This window comes from Candoia aspera, chromosome 2 (assembly GCF_035149785.1).
Source record: "Candoia aspera isolate rCanAsp1 chromosome 2, rCanAsp1.hap2, whole genome shotgun sequence".
Taxonomy (NCBI): Eukaryota; Metazoa; Chordata; class Lepidosauria; order Squamata; family Boidae; genus Candoia; species Candoia aspera.
Window position 1 is genome coordinate 88387367 of NC_086154.1, and position 24452 is coordinate 88411818.

The 24452-nt window shown below is 38.6% G+C and overlaps 1 protein-coding gene across 3 annotated transcripts in view; it reads left to right on the forward strand.

Moving 5' to 3' along the window:
• Positions 1-24452, forward strand: part of ABLIM3 (actin binding LIM protein family member 3) — a 159803-nt gene that overhangs the window by 101418 nt on the left and 33933 nt on the right. For all 3 annotated transcript variants that reach the window (XM_063292410.1, XM_063292407.1, XM_063292408.1), the window contains exons 6-8: positions 3502-3595; positions 18775-18862; positions 22501-22559. In XM_063292410.1, the coding sequence (XP_063148480.1) occupies positions 3502-3595; positions 18775-18862; positions 22501-22559 (241 nt within the window). The remainder of the gene's footprint in view (positions 1-3501; positions 3596-18774; positions 18863-22500; positions 22560-24452) is intronic.

Here is a 24452-nt window from a genome sequence, read left to right on the forward strand (position 1 = left end):
TTAATTTTTTTCTTATTTAATCCTCATTTACAATAGCTTGGCTTAGATTATCCATCATAGCAACATATCTGACAATGGACCTTGCTTTACATACACATTTCAGTGGGTAATCAGGTAATAATGGTGCCAGAAAATAATTCTCTCTGGAGAAAAACTTTAGATCAAGTTTTATGCAGGTGTCATTCAACAGAGCACACAAATGCTGCAGTAAAAATTGCTTATATCTGCACTATGGAGATGAAGGAGAATTAAATAAATGATGTTCCAGAATCCCAGTGCCAAGTAATATCTGAGGCTGTTTAACAAGAACAGCATTTTGTCTTGACTGAGTAAAACAGTGGAATTCCTTTTATTGGGGGTAACATTATCTAAAATTCACTAAAGATAATTGTTTGTAAAACTGCCATTAGCAGTGAAAGTCATTGGACAACTTCTGTTAAAATCCAATTTAAAACCCACATTTATGGTGCAATTAATGATTTTATTATTCCGTCACAATGATTAATCAGTGAATACCTTTAGCCCCAGAGCAACCTGTGAGCACATTCCACCAAAAGATCCTCTGGATCATTTCACATAAAGATGAATGGTTCTATTCAGTAAGGAAAGAAAAGCATAGTGGGTGAACTTACGGGCCAGGTAACAGGCAAAAAACAGACACACAGTCATCAAGACATTCTGTTTTTCAAGCTTTGTTTCCCTGAAATAAATATGAACAATTGTGTGGAAAATATAATATGTGAAGCAGCCTATCTCAGATGCATCCTGGCCATGCACCATATTCTCTTTTCCTTTTGACTCCTCCGAGCCTTCGTGCTGACTACAGCTTGCATCAGAGGCTTGCTGTCTACTAGAATAAACAGAACCCTCCTTCCACCCTCCGCCCTTTGTACTGGTGGGTTTTTGTTGTTTATTCGTTCAGTCGCTTCCGACTCTTCGTGACTTCATGGATCAGACCACGCCAGAGCTTCCTGTCAGTCGTCACCACCCCCAGATCCCCCAAGGTTGAATCCATCACCTCTAGAATATCATCCACCCATCTTGCCCTTGGTCGGCCCCTCTTCCTTTTGCCTTCCACTCTCCGTAGCATCAGCATCTTCTCCAGGGTGTCCTGTCTTCTCATTATGTGGCCAAAGTATTTCAGTTTTGCCTTTAATATCATTCCCTCAAGTGAGCAGTCTGGCTTTATTTCGTGGAGGATGGACTGGTTTGATCTTCTTGCAGTCCAAGGCACTCTCAGAGTTTTCCTTCACCACCACAGTTCAAAAGCATCTATCTTCCTTTGCTCAGCCTTCCTTATGGTCCAGCTCTCACAGCTATATGATACTATGGGGAACACCATTGCTTTAACTATGTGGACCTTTGTTGTCAGTATGATGTCTCTGCTCTTAACTATTTTATCGAGATTTGTCATTGCTCTTCTCCCAAGGATTAAACATCTTCTGATTTCCTTGCTGCAGTCAGTGTCTGCAGTAATCTTTGCACCTAGAAATACAAAATCTTTCACTGCCTCTACATTTTCTCCCTCTATTTACCAGTTATCAATCAAGCTGGTTGCCATAATCTTGGGTTTTTTGAGGTTTAACTGCAATCCAGCTTTTGTACTTTCTTTCACCTTCATCATGAGGCTGCTCAGTTCCTCCTCGCTTTCAGCCATCAAAGTGGTGTCATCTGCATATCTGAGATTGTTAATGTTTCTTCCAGCGATCTTAACCCCAGCCTTGGATTCAGCCAGCCCAGCATGTCGCATGATGTGTTGTGTGTACAAGTTGAATAGGTAGGGTGAGAGTATACAGCCCTGCCATACTCCTTTCCCAATCTTAAACCAGTCCATTGTTCTGTGGTCTGTTCTTACTATTGCTACTTGGTCGTTATACAGATTCCTCAGGAGGCAGATGAGATGACTTGGTATACCACTAAGAACTTGCAACAATTTGTTATGGTCCACACAGTCAAAGGCTTTAGAATAGTCAATAAAACAGAAATAGATGTTTTTCTGAAACTCCCTGGCTTTTTCCATTATCCAGCGGATATTGGCAATTTGGTCCCTAGTTCCTCTGCCTGTTTTAAACCCAGCTTGTACATCTGGCAATTCTCGCTCCATGAATTGCTGAAGTCTACCTTGCAGGATCTTGAGCATTACCTTACTGGCATGTGAAATGAGTGCCACTGTTCGATAGTTTGAACATTCTTTAGTGTTTCCCTTTTTTGGTATGGGGATGTAAGTGGATTTTTTCCAGTCTGATGGCCATTCTTGTGTTTTCCAAATTTGCTGGCATATAGCATGCATTACCTTGACAGCATCATCTTGCAAGATTTTGAACAGTTCAGCTGGGATGCTGTCGTCTCCTGCTGCCTTGTTATTAGCAATGCTTCTTAAGGCCCGTTCAACCTCACTCTTCAGGATGTCTGGCTCTAGCTCACTGACCACACCATCAAAGCTATCCCCAATATTGTTATCCTTCCTATACAGGTCTTCCGTATATTCTTGCCACCTTTTCTTGATCTCTTCTTCTTCTGTTAGGTCCTTGCCATCTTTGTTTTTGATCATACCCATTTTTGCCTGGAATTTACCTCTGATGTTTCTAATTTTCTGGAAGAGGTCTCTTGTCCTTCCTATTCTATTGTCTTCTTCCAGTTCCACACATTGCTTGTTGAAAAATAATTCCTTATCTCTTCTGGCTAGCCTCTGGAATTTTGCATTTAATTGGGCATATCTCCCCCTATCACTGTTGCCTTTTGCTTTCCTTCTTTCTTGGGCTACTTCTAGTGTCTCAGCAGACAGCCATTTTGCCTTCTTGGTTTTCTCTTTCTTTGGGATGTATTTTGTTGCCGCCTCCTGAACAATGCTGCCAACTTCTGTCCAGAGTTCTTCCAGGACCCTATCTACTACGTCCAGTCCCTTAAATCTATTCTTCACCTCCACTGCATATTCCTTAGGAATATTAGTGAGCTCATATCTAGCTGATCTGTGGGTCTTCCCTAATCTCTTTAGACTGATCCTAAATTGTGCAATAAGAAGTTCGTGATCGGAACTACAGTCAGCTCCAGGTCTTGTTTTTACCAACTTTATAGTTTTTACCAACTGTATAAACTGTATGTGCTGGTGGGTATACTGCCTTTTCATGACATACATTTGCCCCTCCTGCATATTTCTGAATCAGTCTCATCCAACTGAGCAAGTGGTTAGAAAGAGTTCGTCAAAGGATTCTCTCGTGGCCCATTCCTACACTCTGGTACTTAAGGGCCTGCTGCTGTCAGGCAACTGCAGATTTATCTGAAAGGGCACTAGCAGATTATGAGCAAATACAGATTAGAAGGCAAAAGTAGGCAACTGAGTTGTCCGGTGGAGTTTTCACAATGCCTTCCCTTTAGTACGAGTGACATTTCAGCATCGAACCCCGAGGAACTCTGTAGCACTTGTTCTTGGGGTGGGAGGTGTGGTGATGCTTTATTGTCCCTTCCCTCTTCTAAGTCTAATAGCCTGCTCTTTTCCCACAGGGATGGTGTTCCATATTGCGAATCAGACTATCATGCCCAATTTGGTATTAAGTGTGAGACCTGCAACCGGTATATCAGCGGCAGAGTCTTAGAGGTGAGTCCAGTGCAAAGAGACATCTTTATTATGACAGCAGTTATACAAAGAGGAAGCATCCAACCAGTGCTCTATATTCAGAAGAGATCCTGCTCTTTTGTGCTAAATGAACCAATCTGAAGCAGTGTCAGCAGCATGCATGGCATGCTTCTTTACAAAAAGTGCTTGGGTAACCATGGGGTGAGCTCACAAAGCTGGCATTCACACCAAAGTGTTAGGATTTCCCCCCCACCTGGTATTTTCAACTAAGGTTGGGTAAAGGACTAGCTCCTGATATATTCCAGAATCTGAGCCACAAAAGGGAATAAGCTGTTGTACATTACAAATATATAGGCAAACCTAGTGGGTGCTAAATATAGCTAAAATATTGTCGGTGCACTAAAATCGAGTATGGCTGTGTCAGCACCACAGAACAAGGGAAGATGTGTGCTCATTGGAATCTGGTCACTGTCGTTGAATCTTACCTGTAGAAGCCAAACCACATGTGGGTTTTTTTATTTAGTTTCATTTCATTTCAAGCCCTCATAATGGCACAGAAAAACGTTTTAAATCCTATGAGGATGGATCATTTGCTAAATAATAGAGAATAATAGAAATAATAGAGAATAGAGAAAATCTGGAGAATAGAGAAATCTCCAGATTTTGTGACTTTCTTTAATGGGAGAATTCCTACAGTCCCATGACTCTTGCAGTTATGCAGCTATGAACAGTTCCAGCTATTCTGTGTTCTTTCTGGAATGCAGCACTGATAGATTGGTATCAAGATTTTATGGTTTCCTCTTCACCTGCATGGAAAGCTAGAGTGCTACATCTTGTCCAACACACCATTTGCCCTTCATATCAAGACTGTACCTGAAGGGCCACCAACTGGACATCTTCATTTGGTTCTTCATAAATATCTCCAAAACTCCCAGGAGGAAAGATACATGTTTTAGCCATTTTGGCAAAGTAACTTTGTCTCTGGCTGCAGTAAGTGTCAGGGATATCTTTATGTTCAGGTGTTCCCTCAATCCATCCACCTGGAAGAATATTCTGTAGCTAAGTTGCATTCTGCTTCTCCCTGTGGCTTTGGCAAGAAATCCAGTATACCTGCTAGCCATTTCATCCATGTCACCTGAGCCAAGGAACTGTAATTGTAGAAGGCTTTGACTGCAAAGGGGCACTTTGGACTAGCTGATGGAATTCATAGAATTGGATAGCAAGTGTATATTCTTCCTGAGTCTAAATTCATCCTCACTAGGAAGGATGAAGGAAGGCTCAGCTAAAGAATTCAAAGACATCTGGAGAGCACCAGGTTGGGGAAGGTTGGTCTAAATAAACAAATAAAGCAAAAGACTAGGTCACCTTAAGCATGGAAAATTAATAAGAAAATCAAAAAAGGTCTGGCAAAATTGCTGCTTCTATGTCAAAATAATATATCAGAAATGAAACAAGTGAACCAAATATACTTTAATATAATGAGACAGCTAAATAAAATATACATTAATGACAAAGGAGGGAAAATGTTACCACTTGTACCAGAAGACGTACCAGTGGGAAGATGTACATCAGTTTAAGTGGAACTTCCAATAAGCCATTCTAAGCCATTCTCTCACCACCACCACCACCACCACACAGTAATAAATTGCAACAGTGGTAGTACCTGAAATGAATAATGAACAGAGGCTTTATGGTAATGCTGACAGAAGTCAAATGAATTTAAAAGTTGTTGTTTTTAATACTAACCATGGAAAATCACATTGTCATCCCTGCATATCCTTTTCAACAGTTCCACTTATAATTTATTTTCCTTCTACTAACACATGCAGCCAAAATTAACTTATAGAGCAGTTAACATGGAGTTCTGACTCAGATGCAGAACTGGTTTTCAGTACTATATCTCATTCCTGGAATATGTGAAGTAACAGTAAAGAAAAGTTCTCTGAGCATGCACTGATCATAGACCTTCTCAACCAGAGTGTCATGGCAGCCCATCCAAGTCTATTTAGGTTTAAGGAGCAGGCAAATGGCTGGAATCTCAGGTTGGCTTGGAGCTTGGCAGAGTTCTGTTCAAATATTTAAAATTGAATGAGAAGAAAGGAATCCTAACAATGAGCAAGAAATGATTATTTACTTGTTAGGTGGTTGCCCATTTTGTGTCTTTTTTTCCCCTCCAGTTCTGAATTAAGTATCTGCTTTGGATTTTAACTAACACCTGTCCAGAGATAAATTGATATGAATTTGCCATACATCTAGCCATCTGATTTAGCAGATACACCAAAAAGGTTCTTGAGACTCATTGCATGTGAAAGAGGCCAGGAATTTAGGCTTAAATGTTGCTTGTTGGCTGTAATTTGATCATCCTTTCATTTTCCATCTGTCTGCCCCAGGCAGTCAAACCAAGAGATTTGGAGCAGGTTTTAAAAATAATTCTGCCAAATGATTGCATTCAGAAGGGTGCTACTGCTCTTGAGTTGCATTAAGACTTGCAACTTCCTGAAAATTGCATCTGCCCAATACAGAGATGTCCCGAAAAGAAGGTTCACTGGAGCAGAAAATAAATTAAAGGACATCTGGATGGCACTATAATTCAAAAGGATTTTCACTCCAGATCTGTTTTCTTCAGTCATGCTCATTGGCTAACAGCTGCTTCACAGTAATGGGAAAAGGTAATGATGTTGTCTTCAAAAAAAATCTTGGAAAGGAATTGTTGCATGTGGATTCATTCCAGTCATGTTTATCTCTTCTGCACATTATGTTGCTGAGCACAGGTACATGTAGTGGATAGATAGTTACCTTTCGTGAACCATGTGCTGGCCTTTGAGATTCTGAGACCCTGATCAAGAGAAACTACAAATATCAAGATAGGAGTGACTGCAGATAGGTCTGCAGATAGCCTGCAACTTGGCATGAATACAGCAGATATGTTTGATATGTGGCATAGGAAAGCTGCAAAAGCCATGGAGTGGTTTAGAAATCCCATGGGCATGGTACAACCTCCTCTTTGGAGAAATTCAGAACAGAGTTATTTTACAGTCCCTCCCAGCAATCTCATGGTTTACAAGCTCAACCTCTCAGGATTTTTCTTGGTTGTGTTGGTGGAAACCTTTAATCTCTAAGCCAGCTAACCATTATGGTCATAAATCAAACAGGATGGCAAGGATGCTATAAAGTTTGATACCCACTGAGTGCCCAGGATTCTGATTTCCCTCAAGATAGGCAGCTGCTGTTTTCCCTCCTTCTCAATGAAATGTGGCATAAAAGCCCTCTGTTTCAACCATAATCAGCCTTCATATGCTTAAGCCTCTGGGTGCCCCAGATGGCTTTAAGATGTGTAGCCAGTGTAGATGATTAATGAGTCTTAAAGGAATGACATGCTCCTCCCACTTTGAATTATAATTAGCAGTCTCTCTTCACTGTTGGCAACATCAGACTCACACAATGGCCTGTAATTTTCATCAGTATAAAATAAACAAGATTGCTGTGGTTTGTTCTGTTGGGTGGTTGCATCCCCTTCATGATCAAACCACCATTCATGATGGACCTTTAAGGGGTGGTTGCCCTTGTGAATAAAACAAAACCAAAGTGGAACCACTTATGTATGATAGTTTGCCAGGTAGCTGAGAGGCTAATCTGCCAACATAACTGCTCAGAGTTGGTGGGAGTTGGGCAGCATATAAATTTAATAAATTATTATAGCTGATCACACAGTCAGCTAGATGTTTAGACTGGATTTGGCATTTTTGTCCACCTATCAAGTCCTTCCCAAGAACCTGGGAGAGGCAGATGTTGTGTAATAATATTAAAGGTATGCTCACAGGATATAAGCTGTTCCAAGTAAATCTGCCTTTTGCAATTGACTGATAGTGATTTCGTCAATGCCGATGGTGTCCAAGTGGTGCTCCAGATGTTTTGGAATTGTACTCAAGGCACCTATTATTATTTGTACTATCTTTGCTTTCTTTTGCCAAAGTCATTCTGCTTCTATTTGCAGGTCTTTATATTTTGTTGTTGTTGTTGTTGTTATTATTATTATTTAGTTATTAACATTAATGTTGAATAATAAGTTTGCAAAAGGTAAACTGAATTCTGTGGGCAGGATATCAAATATTTTATGAAGTTCATTTGGTCTTTCATGGAAGCTGTTAGCTGGGTGCAGTTGAATAAAATGAAGACTTACAGTACTAATTCTGTGCATGTCCACTTAAAGAAAGACTCTCTGATTCAATGGGGCTTACATTTTAATACTATGTATTGCAGCCTGGTACAATAATTCATACATTCTAGCTACATCGTCAGCATCCTGTATCAATCAAAACACAGAAATATTTTCTGAGCTCATAACCCACAAAGCTGGGTTGCAGATGTCTTTAGTTGCAGCACCTCCTTTTGAGAAAGCCATATAAATGGCTTGTTCTCTCAATGCACCAATATGGTGCATTGAGAGAACCAGCCATTTATATTCACTCAGACCATTTTCTTCTGAAGGTATTCATTCACACAAGGTGTGTCTCACTGCAGTTATTTCATACATCCAAATGGTGAGGAAAACACACTTTATATTTTGCATCCTGAGACAGAAGTAGTTTAAATAAAAAGACCAATGTCTCTTTTAATGCTCAAGACTGAGAAATTGGAAGAACAAGAACTACATTTCCTAGTTAATTACAGTATATACATCCACTATACTCATAACAGTGCAGAGCCATAGTTACAGTAAGGCCAGCTGTAACCTATATTTCTGCAGCTAAATAAAAATTCTTTTCAGAAATGGCAGTAGATCTACCAGGCATATATTTATATCTTTCTTTACTAAGATATTGAGGGTACTGATCTCAAGGTTCTTCCACAACTTAATCCAGATGGAGCCACAACATCTCTTCCTCAGTCCTAGAATTCCCATGGTCAGAAAAGAACATGGCTGGCTAAATGGAGGACTCAGTCTCCTGCCTTAAAGGAGCAACACAACAATGCTTTGACACACTAAACAAGGGCAAAGAGAAAACACAAGAATATGAATGCACTGGTAGGGTTAGGACTTTTGTTTTCATAGGAAGACTGGAAGCTTAGTACTTGATCCATTGAGCTGCTACTGGCATCCAGTAGCTCATAGGATCAGGCTGCAATTCCCATAGGACATTTCATTTCCTTCTGTGGATAGCTCCTGGCCAGCTTCCTTGAGACAATTGCATTCAGCAGCAACAATCTATCATGTGATTGGAGACCATATTACTATAGTGATGGCCAAATCCAGCAGTGGCTCTGCTAGTACAATCTCATAAATCTCAGTGGAGTTTTGGAGGATGCATGAATTAGAAAGAAACATGTCTAGCTGAAGGCACCGAAATATTTATGAAGGGGTAGAGGGAGAGAGACATTTGTTGCTTTCAGCTGTAAGCATTTCAATGATTCATTCACTCCATTTGCATGATCACCATTGATTTCCAAATTTCCGCCCTTTCAAACTATAAAACTGTGAGGCAGAGACATCAGATAATGCAGCTGCTTGAAATGCTGTGCTTGGTTGGGTTTTGAACAGCTCAGTCTTTTTCTTTCCTTTTTTAATAAGTTGAATGAGTCTTGCATTATGGACAAATTGACTGTTGAGAATGCCTAGAATAAAAAAATGGGGCAGCATTTCTGGACAATGGAAAATGCAGAAAGACGTTTCTGTCATCCAAGAAAAGTTGCTTGCTTTGGGGGTAAATGGGGATAAGGCAGGACTTGGGTTATTTGAGAAAGACAAAGAAGCTACTGCAGCATTGCAGTAAACAGGAAAAATAATGACCAAAAAATATGGATAAGGTAAAACTGATTGAAGAAATCATATCTCAGTCAGCATCAGAAAGTTATTACCGAAGCTCAGGTTCATTCCCCAAAGTACCCAGGTAGGATTGGGAAAAATTCAATCTCTATTATTAGTTTAAACAATAAGAAGCCTGCTGGACAATTTGTCTGACACAATGCAAGGAAACTCCTGATGATCTAGAAGTGACTTGTGGTTACTACCAACCCTTGTCTCCTCAAAAGTATCTAGCGAAAGAAATACAATGCCACAGAATTGCATGCAGGGTTTCTCCACCCCTGTTCCAGTTCACTGGCTCTCACATTCAAAAGGAGTGGAGATTATGAATCAGATTATGTATTTCTTTAAATAGGCATCACAGGGAAGATGTCTGTCTTCACAATAGTAAGTCAAGTGTCCCTTTTCCTTTGTGGAAAGATCTGGATTAGAATTGGTTGAGTTAATTGTTTTTGTTCCGCATCCACATCTGTCTAAGTTTGCATTCCAAAACTGGTTTCCCAGCAGCCTTGTTTGTCCTTCTTTTTCAGTGCAGTTCCTCATTATGGTGACATGTCTGGAAGATTGCAATAAATTTGAGTACCTGATTGCTAATTAATGGTTTATATCTATTTTTAACTAGTATTATTTATTTTGTTTTTGACATCTTTGTTGGTATAGTATGCCAGCGGAATCACATTGTTTGAAGTGGACAGCCCTATAAATGCTTTTAATTAATTAATTAAATTGGATTCCTGCATAGGTCCTGTTACTGAATTTCCCTCCAGATAGCACTTTACAGGAGCAGTGATAGAATTGTCAATCAGAATGGGAAAGAGTAATTTCTTTAGTAATTTACATTACACTGGCTATTTCCCCCATCCCATTGCAGCATGTGGATCACTCTTCGTTCGCTAATGGTACTCATTTAGAACAGCAAATATTAATGTGAGAACTATCCCTGTTCCCAGGCTTGTGGATATTGCAATATTCCATGGATCCAAACTACTAGCATCAAGTATTGTAGGATGTAAGAGTTTTGCTCATTCAAAACTCTTTAGTTGCACTTTAGTTCATACCCATATTCTGTCAGTGCACAGCTTTTTGTTTTATGAGCAAAACTGAATAAACCATGGATCCTCAGCTTGCACATGAATGAAGCTAGGCACTTACTTGAATAATCATTAATTTCAACCAGCAGTAAAGTGGTAAATTCTTCCATAAAACAAAACTTCAACAGAGCAAAGCTGCATCAATAAGAACTCTCTGCATCAGCCTTTCTCAACTTTTGACCCTGGAGGAACCCTTGAAATATTTTTCAGGCCTCAGGGAACCCCTGCACATTGAGGCTGAAATATAGGCCACAAGTTACACAATTATTATATTTGTTTTATGTGTAGGCCTGTATTACAGGCATTAAGAGTGTTCTTAAAGTAAAAATAAAGAAGGAAACTCTCCTCTTTAATGTGAAGTTGCCCAAATTTGAAATAATTTTTTAAAATAAATTGTGATCTCCCAGGGAACCCCTACTGACCCCTTGCAGAACCCTAGGGTTCCACAGAACCCTGGTTGAGAAACCCTACCCTGGGTTAATGAGATTCATGGTTGGATGGGCAATGACCACAATCTTTTTCAACTTGCAAGACTTCTGAGGATAACCTTTTGATGGGAAGCATTTTCTGTCTTTCAAAAAAACCCCCAGGGGTGGAATCCTACCGATGGACCTTGATATTACTCACTCTTGACCATAATAGAGATCAGGAAATAGACTGCTGTAGAGGCAAACCAAGACATGTATCACTCTATTGTTTGGGCTGGTTGTACTGACCTGAAATACAAGGCTAGTTTTCATAGACTGAGTACAAAAAAATTATTGCAGAGCATCAAACTTTGGTTTGTGCTTTTGGCTAACGATATTATGACTGAACTGACAAGACTAGTCAGCTACTGCTGACAATCTAACCAATAATTCTGGAAATGTGGAACTCAATTAACCCCTTCTTAAAAAAATTATTCAAGTCAATTCTGGCCTTAACTTTAAAAGTTCAGTCTCTAATTAAAGGCCATGACTGTCCTTTCCTTCCTGGTACCCTTTAATAATCCCTTATTCTTTCATTATCATCATCATGGCCACTATCACCATTATTATTTTTCTGTAAAAGCCCTTTTGGGAGCGCTCCTTTGCACAGAGCAAAGCTGAGTGCAACAAGGTAAACCAGTGACTGCAGCTGAGCTCTGAAGTTCAGACAGTGTGTCTGTAATTGAAATCCAAAATTCCTTTTGAAAGGAAACAAGCTACCAATTAAACCTATTATCTTTGTTAAAGAGCAGGGAGAACACCCTTGTTGCATTGCAAGTGGGCGAAATAATAGGTTACTATTTCTGATCTTGAAGTATCAGAGTCACTGAAGGCAACAGAAGAAGTTGTCTTCTTATAGGAATGTCTCAAGAGAAAACAGGGCTGGACACTTAATTAGAATAATTTATTTTTATTCTTAACTCAGTGGCAGATGTCTCCACTATCCCCAAACAATGATAGCTTGCTTAGTGACAGCTTGCAAACAGGGCTGTCAAGCTATTCCAATGGTAGCTTACATTTTCTATATCACTCTGGACTGATCATGCTGTTACTCTGCCCAGCTCTAGACAGACATAAGCGGAAAGTCACTAGATAGAAGTAAGCAGAAAATTGATAGAAAATAATGGTCCCTTTTGGTCCCACATCAATGTGACAGCAGTGGGCACTTGGCCTCACCCTGAGAGTTGATACTAGGGTGGATCCTGTAAGCTGTCATTCATTATAATCCTTGGGTGGCTCCACTTATTTCAAAACCATCTGCAGTGATAAAAGCTTGAAATACAACTTGATGTTTCTATGACTCAACACCGTTCTGATGGCACATTTATACCAAACTTGCATCCAGTTTATCAGGTATAAGAGACGATCACATATAAGAAGTAGGATTGGTGCAGAACAACCCTGGACCTTTGCATTTTGTCTGCTCCTTATTTCAGTCCCATTGGTAATATCCTGGAACGTATGTGGTTTCCATGTATGATTTGTATTATTGGTTAAGACAGTTAGTGGATCAATTATTTGACTATGGACCTTACTTCTTACCAAATGTGCCATAGTTAAAAAGCAACAGCATTCTCCAAAGGTGCCTTTCCTATCTGATTTTGGTAGAAAAGACAGAGATTCTTAACACCAGTTTTGCTTCCATCTTCTCCAACAGTTTGTGTTCCATCAGAGAATTGTATAAAGCAAGATGAAGGGATAGACTTGAGCTTGAAATTGATAGAAACATAGTCAGGGAATACCTATTTATGCTGAATGAGTTTCATTTGCCAGATCCAGATGAACTGCATCCTAGGGTACTGAATGAACCTCTTGATATTTTGAGTGAACCCTGATATGTTATCTTTCACAAACCCTGGGCAACTAGTGAAGTAGCAGATGACAGCAGAACAAAAGTAGTTTCTATCTTCCAAAAAAAGTAGTGAGGGGGGGAGGATCCCGGGAACTACAAATGAATCTGATTAACATTAATACTAGGACAATTTGAGAGCAAATAATAAAGAAACCAATCTGTAAACCTCTTGAAAACAATGTGTTGCTCAAAGCTGGCATGGGTTATCAAGAACAAATTTTGCTGGACCAACCTTTTTTTTACTAGATATTTTCCTTGATATATTGTCAGACTACTGTAGTCATCTTTATTTCAGTAAAGCATTTTAAAAAGTTCCCATGACATGCTGATTAGCAAGCTAGTTTAGTGTGGACTTGGTAACATGGGGATTAAGTGGATATATAGTTGGCTCAGAAATCATACTCAAAAGTGCTCATCAAATGGCTCCTCTTCAAACTGTAGAAAGGTATCTTGAAAGGTGCAATGAGGATCAGTCTTCTCATTACTGATTTGACCGAAGGGGTGGAGGGAATATTATCAGATTTTGCAGATAACAGAAATTTGGGTTGGAAGGCAGAAATAAAATCCAAAATGATCTTAATGGGTTAGAAAAATGGGCGGAAAATATCACAATGACATTTAACAGAAACAATGGGACGTTCGCCACTAATGAAGCAAGACTAAAATGAATAAGTATAGGATAACGAACACTTAGCTTAATAATAGTACTTATGGAAAAAGACCTTGGCATAGTACTTGAACGCAAACTGAATATGAATCAGCAATGTGATATGGCTGTAAAAAAATAAAAGAAAATAAAGAAAATGCAATTTTAGGGTTTATCAACTGAAGTATACTTTCAAATGGTGGGAAGCAATAGTTCCCCTTCATTCTTCTTCAGATAGACCCCATCTTGAATACTGTGCCTAGTTCTGGGCATCATGCTTTAAGAAATCAGAAAAAATTCAGAAAAGAGCAATAAGAGGACTAGAAGCTAAGTCCTATGAAAAGAGGTTGAAAAAGCTGGGTGTGTTTAGCACTGAGAAAAGACAGTCAAAGGGGGATGGAATAGACCTCTTCAAATACCTGAAAGGATGGCACATAGAAGAAAGTCAAGATCTATTCTTCCTTATTCCAGAGTGAAGGACACAGAATAATGGATTTAAGTTACAGGAGATTAAGTTACAGCAAATTCCAACTGAAGGTTAGAAAACATTTCCTAACAGGAACAGCAGTTTCACAGTGGACCTGTCCCAAATTGAAATGGCCCTTTAAAACGTTATGCTTATCAGCAATATTTGATAAGATCTGGGAGAAAGTTTAAAATTTTCCCTAAAGTAAGTTGTCCTTAACAGACCAAATAAAAACTTCTTATATTTTTTGTGCCTCTTCTGAGTGTTTAGTCTGATGACAGACCTATTCAGGTGGTGTTTCCTTCTATAATAATGACCTTTTTAAATATCTTTTTTAATAGTAATTTTATTAAACATTACAACTGCAATGATAAAAAACTAATACAAACTAAGAAAAAAGAAAAAGAAAAAATAGAAGGTGCAGAAAAGAGAAAGAGAAAGAAATAAAAGAGAAAGAAAAAATAATATAGTAAAGAAAAAGAAAAGAAATATATAAATGACTTCCCCCTTCATCACAAGTACAAACAATTTTAGTAACTCATCACCTTCTTTTAAAATAAACAAAAGCTCTCTTCTTCCCATATCCCATCTCTTATCTATAAACAAATCGTTAGAAACCTCATCATTTTAGTCTTGATCACCAAAAGTCCATTAAGGGTTACCAGGGATAACAACGTATCTATTTTAACCTTGATCAAATAAACCAATTTTATATTCCCTCCTTTTAATTTTAACAATCTTGATCTTTAGTACCTTCAAATAATGTCCTAAAACTTGATTTCTTTTCATTTTTTTCTTTGTCCCTTCTCACAAAATTCTTCAAAGCTTTAACAAGCCTCTTTTGTAAATCCAATATAGGAAGATTATCCAGGTCACTCTCTTGGTTTGTTATTTATATATCCCTTTTAATTATTAAGACCTCAGCCGGTTTGTTTTGTATGTCCAGTGTAGCATCTTTTTCCATATCATTCCTGTAGCTTGTCATTGTTAAATCCACTTTCAGATCAGTCTTAGTCTTGTCCAGTAAAACTTGTTCCCCTTCCATAACATCTTTTAAACACAGTCTATCTATAGAGGCAGACACTCTTAAAATTAACTTCTGGGTCCATTGTTCAAAAATATCCTTCAGTATGTTGAATGTTAAAATATTTTGCTCCATTCTGTATTAGTAAGTCAAATTTAAGTGGTCTTCTCCTTTAATTGTAAGCTATAGTTCCTTCTAGTTCCCTCTAGTGTCCAACCTTCAAAGTCCCATCCTATCATGTTTAAGAATTCAGAACAAAAGTATTTTCTCATGAGAAGGATTCTTATAATTAATTCCAAAATCTTATTTCAAATTTATCTGGACTCTTAGTCCATTTTTAATGTTCTAAAATCAAAGTTTTAATCATCCTTTTGCTGTTTATTCCAGAAAAAAAAATTAAGTCCTTAAACTTGTATTTAAAACTTCTTTCACTAAGGATTTAAGGAAACTCACCCAGTGCTGTAAAACCTGTCGATCCAAAGATTCCTAATAGCTGAAAAGCAGTTAACAAGCAATTTCTGAAAGTGATTAGAAAAGGAAGTATGCAAACCCAGTGTCCATAAAGGTGCCAACTGTGGGTTGAGCAAGATGGCTATTCCGTCATCTCCCAGAGCTCTAAACCTTCCAGAGACTGCTGTCTTGTCATCTCCTCATGAGGAGCAACTGTATGGAGTACTTGTGGGTGGTCTCAAGTCCTCTCCTTGTTCGGAGAGGAATTATGAAGAGCTGGTCTACTCGCCAGCTCATAATTCTGCCATGGTCATCGGCTTCCAGGGAAGAAATGGCAAACCATTTTAAGATCTTTTAAGGTAGCTCTACCAAGGTCTTTTCCAGAATTGTTGTTTATGAGGAAATAAGGCTGTTTAGCCATGACACCTTTTATCTATTTTTGTAAGGCCCTTTCTCAAGGTCTCCAAAGGCTCCTTCCATGAATGCCCTTCAAGGAAGCATTTTAAACTCTTATATCCTATCAGACTTTAGAAAGAACATAAGCAATGGTATTCTTGTCATTTTTATGCCCCTAAAATGAACTTGCTGATGGCTGGGGATGCTATGAACATTGCAGCAAATATTACCCTAAATACAAAAATTGGCAACCTAAGGAAAATTTACTAAGTCATGCTACAATGGGAAAAGAGCCTAAAATGTATTTTGATGAATGCTGTTCCATCTCTAACATGGCCAAACCTTAGCAATGAAAATATTGAAACTATCTGAAAAAAACTGACAGCCATTGCAAAAACAATGGAAACCTTAAAATGGGAATTAAACACCAAGTAATGATGCTTGGAAAAGGGAAATCTGACATAAAAATGCAAAAGTGTATTCTATGCCCCAGTTGAAATGCTAGAAAAGGTCCAAGAATCACCAAAATAAAATATCTGTTCTCTATCTATGTATAGGAATGTCCTCTCTCTCTCTCAATCTCTCTCTCTACACACACACACACACACACACACACACACACACACACACACACAGACCGCCATAATATATAGAGAGCAATCTGATATTGAAGCTGGAGCATTCTGACATCAAAGTGCTTTGACTCACATGTCTCCATCATTTCCCTGGGTAAAACCCCCAACTGCTAGTCTTGTGTGCCTGGTGACTGACCTCATTATTTTAATAATGGCCCACAGAAGAAATGCCATAGAAGAAAATACTTAACAATATATTAATTAAAGTCATAATCAAAATATCACTTAGTTGAAACTAAAAATGTTATCAACAAAATAAACAGTCATAAATGATTGGTATTTTGAAGGTTGTGTATCTGTGTTTACAAAAAGTTAAACCAAGAATTCACCCACAAATACCTAACATTAAAATATATCCTAAAGAGGAGACACATTATAATATTTTGAAACCTGGAAACATTATTGAAGAAAACATTCGCTGGAATTACAGTAAAAGGATTAGTTCGGCATTAAAATATGTATCAGTGGATCAAAAAGATTTTGTTTAAAACAAAAACAAAGTATTCCACCAAAAACACCTTGGTGGAATTTATTACAGCAAATAAATATATAAATAAAATATAAGGAGCTATTGCTTCTTTGTTAATCACTAAAATGTTTGATTAATTAGAACCAACCTTTTATACAACATTAAAAATATGATAAAAACAATCAATTTTATAAATAGAATCACACAGATAAGGGAATATCAAAATAGCATACTACGAAAAAAATCCTAACTCTGATGCTATGGCAAGAATTTTCTGTTGCAGAGAGCATAACATGATGATGAATGCAGGCTTCAGATAATCTTTAAAAATCATATGAGTATAAAAGGAAACAGGCAACAAAACTATAGAAAAGAAATCAGGGGAAAATAAGAGGATGGAACATTTAGGAATGCATACATCTCATGAGGTTCCAGAAGTCTAGGGAAATTTAATGTTAAGCTCTGCACAGAACAATCCACTTCACAGGCCACAGGATTCTAATCTAAGAACACTCTGATATCTCTAAATGTTCCTGCAACAAACCACGTGGTGGGAATTTGGAAGAAACTATGAAGGAGCACGGTAGAGAGTTGGGAGCAAAAAAACTGGATGCAAAATTCAGAACAATTGGATTGTACAGTTACTTCAATAGTTATACTTTAGAACAAACCAAGTCAATGAGCCCAACAGATCCATTAAAAATTCTGAAAACTTAAACTGAAGTGAAGGATATAAACAAATGCAAAATACTAATATCGGAATCTACAGAGAATTCAAAGAGGTATGGGATAGTCTATTGTGGAGAAGACAAATTTAGCACAATAATGAAACCACAGAAACCATTTAATTTTTTTAAAACAAAAATAGGAGGTGTGTTAATAATTAGGTGGTATATGCTAGGACACGGTGGCGCTGCGGGTTAAACCGCTGAGCTGCTGAGCTTGTTGATCGGAAGGTCAGCGGTTTGAATCCATGTGACGGGGTGAGCTCCCGTTGCTAGTCCCAGCTCCTGCCAACCTAGCAGTTTGAAAACGTGCAAATGTGAGTAGATTAATAGGTACTGCTTCGGCGGGCAGGTAACGGCGTTCCGTGTAGTCATGCTGGCCACGTGACCACGGAAGTGTCTACGGACAAACGCCGGCTCTTCGGCTTTGAAACAAAGATGAGCACCGCCCCCTAGAGTCGGACACGACTGGACTTAATGTCAAGGGAAACCTTTACCTTTACTATATGCTAGGAAAGACTGAAGGCAAAAGGAGAAGGGGAGGGCAGAGGATGAGATGGTTAGATAGCATCACCGATGCAATGAACATGGATGTGAGCAAACTCCAGGAGATAGTGGAGGACAGGAAGGCCTGGCGTGCCGTGGTCCATGGGGTCACAAAGGGTCGGACACGGCTTAATGACTGAACAACAAAATCACCCAATTATAAGTGATATCACATCTCCTTAATTCTAAACAGTATTTATAACATTATCCTGATGTTGATGAGAATGTAAGAACAACATTAATATGTGGTTGGAATATAAAGTCATAAAAGTTTTTGGGGCAAAAATCTATAACGAATGCAGCAAAAGAATCATACGCAGTGGAAAATGTGACATAAACTATATATTCCTGCCGAATTTTGATTGACCTAAATCAAACAAAAAAATATCACTTTTCCTAGACAGTCATGGTCTTTGGCTAGAACACTGGCATATGGACTATTTTATCAGCAAAAAGTTAACCAACCAAAAAGCACTGCAAGCAGAAACAAAGAATGTCTACTTTATAGAACCTGATACCATTGTGTTATATATGGAAATATAAGTGATACAATAGGAATCAGTTAATAACAAATGTGAATTAGCTAAATATTTTTGTTCAACAGTTGTCTGTTCTCACTGATTTTTATAGGCAGGAGGAAAGCATTATCATCCCACTTGTGCCAGATGTGTACGATGTCACCAGATGTTCACAGAAGGGGAAGAGATGTACCTCACAGGTAGGAGCATTTATTGGAAGCAAAAGATCTCACTAAGGATTAAAAAGGCTGCCTCTAACCCATAGAGGCAAGTTTAAAACTTGTCCTTGCAACTTAAACGTGGTATGAACATGTTTTAAGAGCCATGCTGGGCCTCTCTGAAGAACATTCAGTCCTTCATTGTGATAGGCTATTTTCTTAGAGATAAATTGATTAATCTCCTCTAAACATTGCATGAAACTAGAATTCGTATTATCAATCCCATTTCAAGGAGAACATGCTGAAATTTTCAAACAGAAGGCACTTGACTGAGCCTAAAACAAAAAATTTAATTTTCTGATTGCAACAAGTTGAGTGTATTCACATGTTCATGGAATATCTAGTTGCAAGAAGAAGAAATGAGATGACTAGGTCTTAATATAAGGTTAGGATGTTCTCCTCCCCATACATCTATTTTCAGCTTGGAGAGGGAGTCTCTTAGACAGTCTTTTGGTGTTTGACATTGTGAGTCACTAATTACCCTCTGTATATCAACATTAATTGTTGGGTTGGGCTTTTTCCCCCACCTTCACACTCCAGGAACTGTTGGCTTAGGAGCAGGCAGCTTTCTGCGTGGGATGGCAATTAACAGTTGGTTTGTTGTAGGGGAGTGGAGGCGTCATTAGTGCCTCCTTGGCTGATCAAATAGTAGAAAACCTGCCACAGTGATGGGGCATGAAAAAAATGGCAAATTTTTCAAAGTATTGCACCTGGCCCAATACTGCTTATGAGAAGTTCCTGTTGCATGATCTTGAAGGGCATCTAAAATTGAGAAGTAATGTGAGAAGATGGAGAATGGTGGGGGTGATAGCTAGAGAAGCTGGAGGTTTACAGTATATGAAAGAGGGATGATTCCAAGGATAACAAAAAATAAAGAATGAGCTCACCAAAATATGTCCCCATGTTGCTCCCTAGCCATCTAAGTGGAACTTTACTGGAAATGTCAGACACGGTAATGTTATATTGCTGTACTTTGGATCAATTATTTTTTAAAACCCCATGTTCAAAGAAGCCACATTCATTCACTCCTCTACCCCAGAACAAACAAGAGGAGCAAGTACAGCCAGAACAATGTTTATACAACCTTGGAACACATGTATACATTTCTGTCTGAAAAGAATAATGTCATAGCAACAGAAGCAACAGAAGGGGACCAAGATGGAGCTTCTCCCACAGAGAATCATTACGACTGCTTGGGAACAGGTTCTAAAGTTTTCATTTCTGCTGGTTTAGTATCATTTCTGGGTTCTTCTATATAGTCACTGGCTTTACTTCCCAAGCCCTCAGGAGCATTTGCCACCCTCATAATGCTCAGTACTTCCCATGAGCTGACCAGTACTCCCTCCACTGGCCAGCGAGAGAGCACAAAAATAAGTTCTTGTAGAATCTCCACCCCACCCCCAATGTTCCTTGTTGCCTCCTTGTGTTTGCCTTCCCAATAACAGAAAGTCAATCTGGTCTTTAAGAAACACAGTGAAATGGTACCAAGGTGCCTTGATCTCAGCAGGGAGAAAGAGCGCCAAGAAAAGGGAAGAAGGATGAGATGATAGTTGCCACCTTGGGGGAACCACCTGCTGCACAGCTTCAGGGTTAACACTTCACCTAGTGAAGTGTCCTGCACCACAGCTGAACCAGATGTTAATCACCTCCTCAACAGAAGGCCAATGACATTATGGGAACACAACAACATATGTGATCCCGACCATGAGTTGAACACAAGCCATGGGTGGAGGGGCCTTCTGTCACAATCAAGGAGAATTGGCAGGCTGTTCAGCAAAATTATTTTCATCGCTTGCAATCCAAAACACACTTTTCAGGCTACAAAAATGGGAGCTGGCTTTTCTCCTCTTTTTTTGTTCTGTCTTAAGCAACTCATTCAGTTTCAACTTAGAGTCTATGAGAAGTTATCCAGCAGTACGGATAATGTCTCCGTATGAACAGAGAGAAGCATATCTAATTCAAACTGTACAGAGCTCTTTGTACCCATAAGACAAAAAAGAAAAAAGGAGAACACTTGTGATCTTACAATGACCTTTATTATCAGGCAGGACAACTAATTTTGAAATTTAGTACAGTAACAATATTCCTGGGATGATGATCCGGCCACAACCTTGAATCATATGATGTCATAATACAGTGTTCTTATTATATTTTTTCTAGAATCCTTCAAATTCAGATGATAATACAAGTCAATAAAGCCCATAAATCAAGTACAGGGAATATCCCTAGTCTGAAAGCATGTCTCTCTCTTACGTAGCTCAGAAGTGAGAGGTGAGGCTAGAAAATAGGCATTAGACTGAGGATTTTATTATTTGTTATATTTATACACACACCCACACAAATATATATCTCTTCTGCCAACACAAGATGGTTTATCATACTGTATTACTTTACATTGTATTGACTATCCTTCTCAAAGCCAGCTCTCGCATAAATCATTATTACTATAGCACCCTAAGGTATTTTTCTTTTGCTTATTCATGCTATGTCTTTGATCCATTCTTCTATCTCTTAACATTACCTGATTGTTCTCTATTGTTCCAGCCTTTTGCTCCCATTTCCAACAGGCAATGCTGCCAGTTTGAGTAATAATCCAGGAATAAGGACTGATTCAAAGTTTATCTAAACAATTGGTACTCAGATGCATTCATACTACAGCCTTCCATCAACTTTTCTCAGTCAGTCAGACTTAGAAAGATGTGATTGGCCTGGAACTGTGAGGGAGTGACAAGCAATAAAATTAAGTTCCAATAGAAGAGAATATAACTTGTTCACCTAGTTGGGTAATGAAATGTCTTTAAGCAAACAACCAAGCTCAGAGGGCACCAAGAACTCCACAATAAAATTAAGTTGCACACCTTCAGCAAAGATGGTATTTTGTAGGAGGTTGCTGATTTGTATTCTCCTCTATATGGTCATCCATAAGGGAACAGTAGCTATGAACCAGTATCATAAATTCAGAGCTTCATTCATTTCTACCAGTTACTGAGACCTAAAGCTCTTGAAGCATTTGACAGCATTTACCTGTTTGCTTAATGCTACAGTGGCAATGAATGCTCCTAGATTCTCCCCATTCCCCATAGAAGGTCAACTATCATAATGCTGCAGTACCAGCTTTCATTCTTCTTTTGCATTATAAGCAGAGAGATTATGCCATAGTAGCTTTCCCATTTTACCAAGAGTAGTGATTTTTATGCATTAGCATGGTTGAGTGCCATTTTTATGCTCCCCCGTTGGTCAACTGGAAGAAATAGTGGTAGAAGTTATTTGCATTTTGAAGTGAGCTATATTGAGGACAATTCTGGGTCACTTTGAAAACGTTTTTAAGGGTCTGAGGAATGAAAATGCTGACCGTATGGAAAGCATTCAAGTGTTCCTAGTGCCTGTTTGCAATTCAAAATAGCCAATCCAACTGGAATCTTTGGAACAAAAATATTCATAACGTTATCAGATGACAAAAATTAATGGATCTTCTTCCAAAAAGGAGCAGTGTCTTGCTTATAGAAGAAATATTGGAAGATTTTGGTAGTATTTTTTCTTTATGAAATTAGCTAATTGTTGTGTAAAGTACACATGCAGTTGGGTAGCTTGTCGTTCTGACATATACTCCTCCATTGCAGGTTCAGAAGTATGGCATCCTATCTGCAAACAAGCAGCAAGAGCAGAAAAGAAGTTAAAGGTAAAATAAAGTTGGGGAAGGCTGGGTAGCAAAATTTTAGCCATGGGTGCTGGTATTAGCTGAAATGGTTACTGCAAGTTAGCCAAAGGATTCATTTAATTGAAATGCCGTTATTTAATTAACAGTCCCGTTTACAAAATAATTGTGAACAGAAATAGGTTTGAATTTTAGGATCTGAAAGTTTTGGCCTAGAAGGAGGTGTGTGCATGAGGAATAAGATAAAAATGGTATCTTTAAGCTATGGGCAAGGGATCTGAATCATAACTATGTTCTTGATGCCTGTTTCTCAAATCTATATATTCTGTACTGGGGCTGTTTACTAGATTCTGTTGTAAACTGATAAAATATGAAAGCAAGATTCTCATGCCCCATTATTTGACACTGGATGTTCAGTGCCTACCTGGGATGCACAGCTTCAAATCTAGGGTAACACCAGTGTAGCCATGGTAACCTCATTTTCTGTCTAAGCTGCAAATTGGTTTTCTATGTAATATTGTACAGCTGCCATCTTTCTGTCCAGCACCATGAAGTAGAATTGTTTTGTGTATAATCCAGGCCAAACTCTCCTCCAGTCAAGCTACCTTTTGTTTCTTCTTTCTGCCCTAATTTCACATTTCTGACCATTAAATAATTATTTTTAAACCTCAGCATTGAGTCAAGGTAAAGGTCACCTCTTAGTTCCAGAACTGAATCACCAGATACTGTATATTGGTTGGTCTTTGTCTTTTGCATTTTTGTCACAAAAGAGAGAAAGAGAGAAAGAAAGAAAAGGCTCACTGAGATTGGATCAGGCTCTTAGCAACTCATTTCTATCCTTCACATAGGTAGATCTGTTGCATTTTGACATTTGAAGATTTAATTTGCAGAGGACACGTAAGATTAAAAGGAGTGGCTAAGACTTTAGAAGAGAAAGTTAAGATTCAAAATAATCTAGGTAGGTTTGAGCAGGATGTCAGCCTTTTAACAAGGAGAAATGTGGAGTTGGAATTTGGGAGAAAAATGAAAGGCACAAATATTGGAAGAAAATCTGATTTGGCAGTGGTACGTGTGAAAAGGATATGGGTATTCTAGAAGATTACACATTGAACAGTGTGAGCCAATAGCCGCTAATACTGCATATACTATTTTGGAATGTAGTAATAGTAGCATTGAGTTCAGGTCACTGGAAGTAATCATCCTATTCTACTCTGTCTTGGTCAAGCCCTACTCAGAATAATGTGTCCAGTTCTGAGCTCCACAATCTAAAATAAAGTATACATTGACCAACCAGAGTAAGTGCTGTTAAGATGGTAACAGGAATGGAAATCAAGTCCTGTGAGAAATAATTAAAGGGACTGGTTATGTTTAGCCTTAGAAGAGAAGACTATACAGGTACTCCTCACTTAGTGAATACAATTGGGACTCACAACTCTATTGCTAAGTGCTGTGGTTGCTAAGCAGAAAATTACATGACTGTGATGGACTTATATCACTTCCCCTTCAGTCATTAAACCAGTCGCCACAGTCATTAAGTGAAGCATCATGTGACCATGACCTGCGATTTTACTTCCACGTTCTTCATTAACTCTACTTGTCACAAGCCAGTTGGGAAGCATGCAAATGGCAATCACATGACCACAGGACACTGTGATGGTTGTAAATGTGTGCTGGTTCCGAAGCTCCCAAATGGTGATCACATGACCTTGGGATTCTGTGACAATCATAAATGCAAAGATTGGTCACAAAGCTGTTTATTATACCATTGTAACTTTGAGCAGTCACTAAACAAGACAGTCAATAAGCAAGGACTACCTGTAGTAGCAGTCTTCAGATATCTAAAGGATTGTTAGGGAATGGATTTGTTCTCTTTCATCTTGGAAGGCAGACCAGAAGCAATGGGTTGAAATTGCAGGG